Genomic DNA, 2,365 nt, shown 5'->3' on the forward strand with positions numbered 1-2,365 from the left:
TAGTAGCCATTTGTTCAACCATTCCTTCAGTTTTTCAGGTAATTTGTAGCATCTTGCTATTTTCCTTTGTCTTAATTCTCCTCGTGATTTTCGCATCATCAACAAACATTGAGAGGAACGAGTGTATTCCCTCTGGAAGATCGTTTATATATAAATATTAGAAACAGGATAAGTCCAGGGACTGAACCCTGTTGGACTCCACTAGTGACGTCTCGCCAATCTGAGACCTTACCCCTCACAGTAACTCGCTGTCTTCTGTTGCTTAGGTACTCCCTTATCCAACTGAGTACTTTCCCTGTTATTCCGGCCTGCATCTCCAACTTGAGCACTAGTTTACGGGCTATTCATGCCCGTGCCATCTCTTCGGTAGCTTAATCTATATCATTCTGAGCACTAGTCTCTGATGAGGCATAGTGTTAAAGGCTCTCAAGCAATGGAAAAATATGCAGTTTACCCATCCTTAATTTTCCTTCCTTTCTTTCCTTCCTTCCTTCCTTCCTTTCCTTCCTTCCTTCCTTCCTTCCTTCCTTTCCTTCCTTCCTTCCTTCCTTCCTTCCTTCCTTCCTTCCTTCCTTCCTTCCTTCCTTCCTTCCTTTCCTTCCTTCCTTTCCTAAAAAATCCTTCCTTAATTTTTGTTGTCTGATCATAGAATTCTATTTGGCGTGCGAGGCAAGATATGTAGTGGAGGTCATGTGGCGAGGAGACCGTGTAGTGGAGGTCATGTGGCGAGGAGACCGTGTAGTGGAGGTCATGTGGCGAGGAGAACGTGTAGTGGAGGTCATGTGGCGAGGAGACCGTGTAGTGGAGGTCATGTGGCGAGGAGAACGTGTAGTGGAGGTCATGTGGCGAGGAGACCGTGTAGTGGAGGTCATGTGGCGAGGAGAACGTGTAGTGGAGGTCATGTGGCGAGGAGAACGTGTAGTGGAGGTCATGTGGCGAGGAGAACGTGTAGTGGAGGTCATGTGGCGAGGAGAACGTGTAGTGGAGGTCCTGTGGCGAGGAGACCGTGTAGTGGAGGTCATGTGGCGAGGAGAAAGTGTAGTGGAGGTCATGTGGTGAGGAGAACGTGTAGTGGAGGTCATGTGGTGAGGAGATATACTGTATATAACAGATATTATAGATCAATTTAGGTGTGGCGTTAGTACAGCCTAAAACTGATGGTTAAATGGTCGGGGATCCAGTAGCTAACAGTTTAATCCTGCAGACACAAATAGTAAATAGAAACAGAGTAAATACACACGCGAATAGAACAATAATAACAGTGCTTGCAGGTACATCTGTTATGTTGACATTTCAGGAACAATCTGTCCCCCATCGCCCAAGCAGCATAGAACGCCAGAGAATAATTAACAAAAAAAGCCGCTCTATTAAGTCCGTAGCAACAACTGAGTTTAGTCAAACCTTTATATTCTTGTATTTATTTATCATGTTTGTCTGGTGCTATAATGCGAAACAAACTATTCAATTACACAGGATTTTTATCAGCAAATATCCATTATAGACTTTTTAAATCTAGGTGTAAACCATTCACTAATGTCTGACGATCACAAACGCTGCTCTTTTTCTAGTTCATGACGTTTTCAAGCACGTAAATACACATTTGTGTTTTTTTCCAAGCATTAAAGGTCAGCAAAACAAAGTGAATTCTGATAACACGTATTGTCGATAGTGACAATATTTGGCAACAGTTATTTGGCTACACTGGCCTATTGTTTTTGTGATTGGCGCCTGTATCCAAGAGATGCGTATCAACAACACTTACTCAATCACAGATTACTATATATATATATATATATATATATATATATATATATATATATATATATATATATATATATATATAAAAATTTCAAAAATATTAAAATTCTGGAAAACTTGGCTTATTAGGCAAATCGGGCCTTGCATAGTAGGCTAAGAACTGCATTCTGGCTACTAGGTACATTATATATATATATATATATATATATATATATATATATATATATATATATATATATATATATATATATAGTTGCATATTGTCCTGGGGACCATTCAGGCTTGTTCGCATATATATATATATATATATATATATATATATATATATATATATATATATATATATATATATATATATATATTAATGAACAATAGCGTGTGAATGACATTTACTCCATCTGGCAGTTACTTGTGATCGTTCCCTTAAAAGAATAACATATAATATTCACACCCTCCAACCCCTTTCCACATCGACTACCAAGGTGGGGCGACACACCCATCTCTTGCCACCACCACCACATCCTTGCATCATGTGGAGCTGTGGCACTTTCACCCACTTGTGGAGCAGGTCATGCGAGGTCACCCCTTCCCACGGTCACATGACCTT

At 40.0% G+C, this 2,365-nt stretch overlaps 1 protein-coding gene across 1 annotated transcript; it reads right to left on the bottom strand.

Moving 5' to 3' along the window:
- Positions 1 to 653: 653 nt before the first annotated feature.
- LOC138369553 (salivary glue protein Sgs-3-like) lies at positions 654 to 1,022 on the bottom strand. Its single transcript, XM_069332970.1, has one exon. It carries the CDS (start codon positions 1,020 to 1,022, stop codon positions 654 to 656), a length of 369 nt encoding a protein of 122 aa, XP_069189071.1.
- Between the last annotated feature and the right edge of the window lie 1,343 nt (positions 1,023 to 2,365).

This window comes from Procambarus clarkii, chromosome 29 (assembly GCF_040958095.1).
Source record: "Procambarus clarkii isolate CNS0578487 chromosome 29, FALCON_Pclarkii_2.0, whole genome shotgun sequence".
Taxonomy (NCBI): Eukaryota; Metazoa; Arthropoda; class Malacostraca; order Decapoda; family Cambaridae; genus Procambarus; species Procambarus clarkii.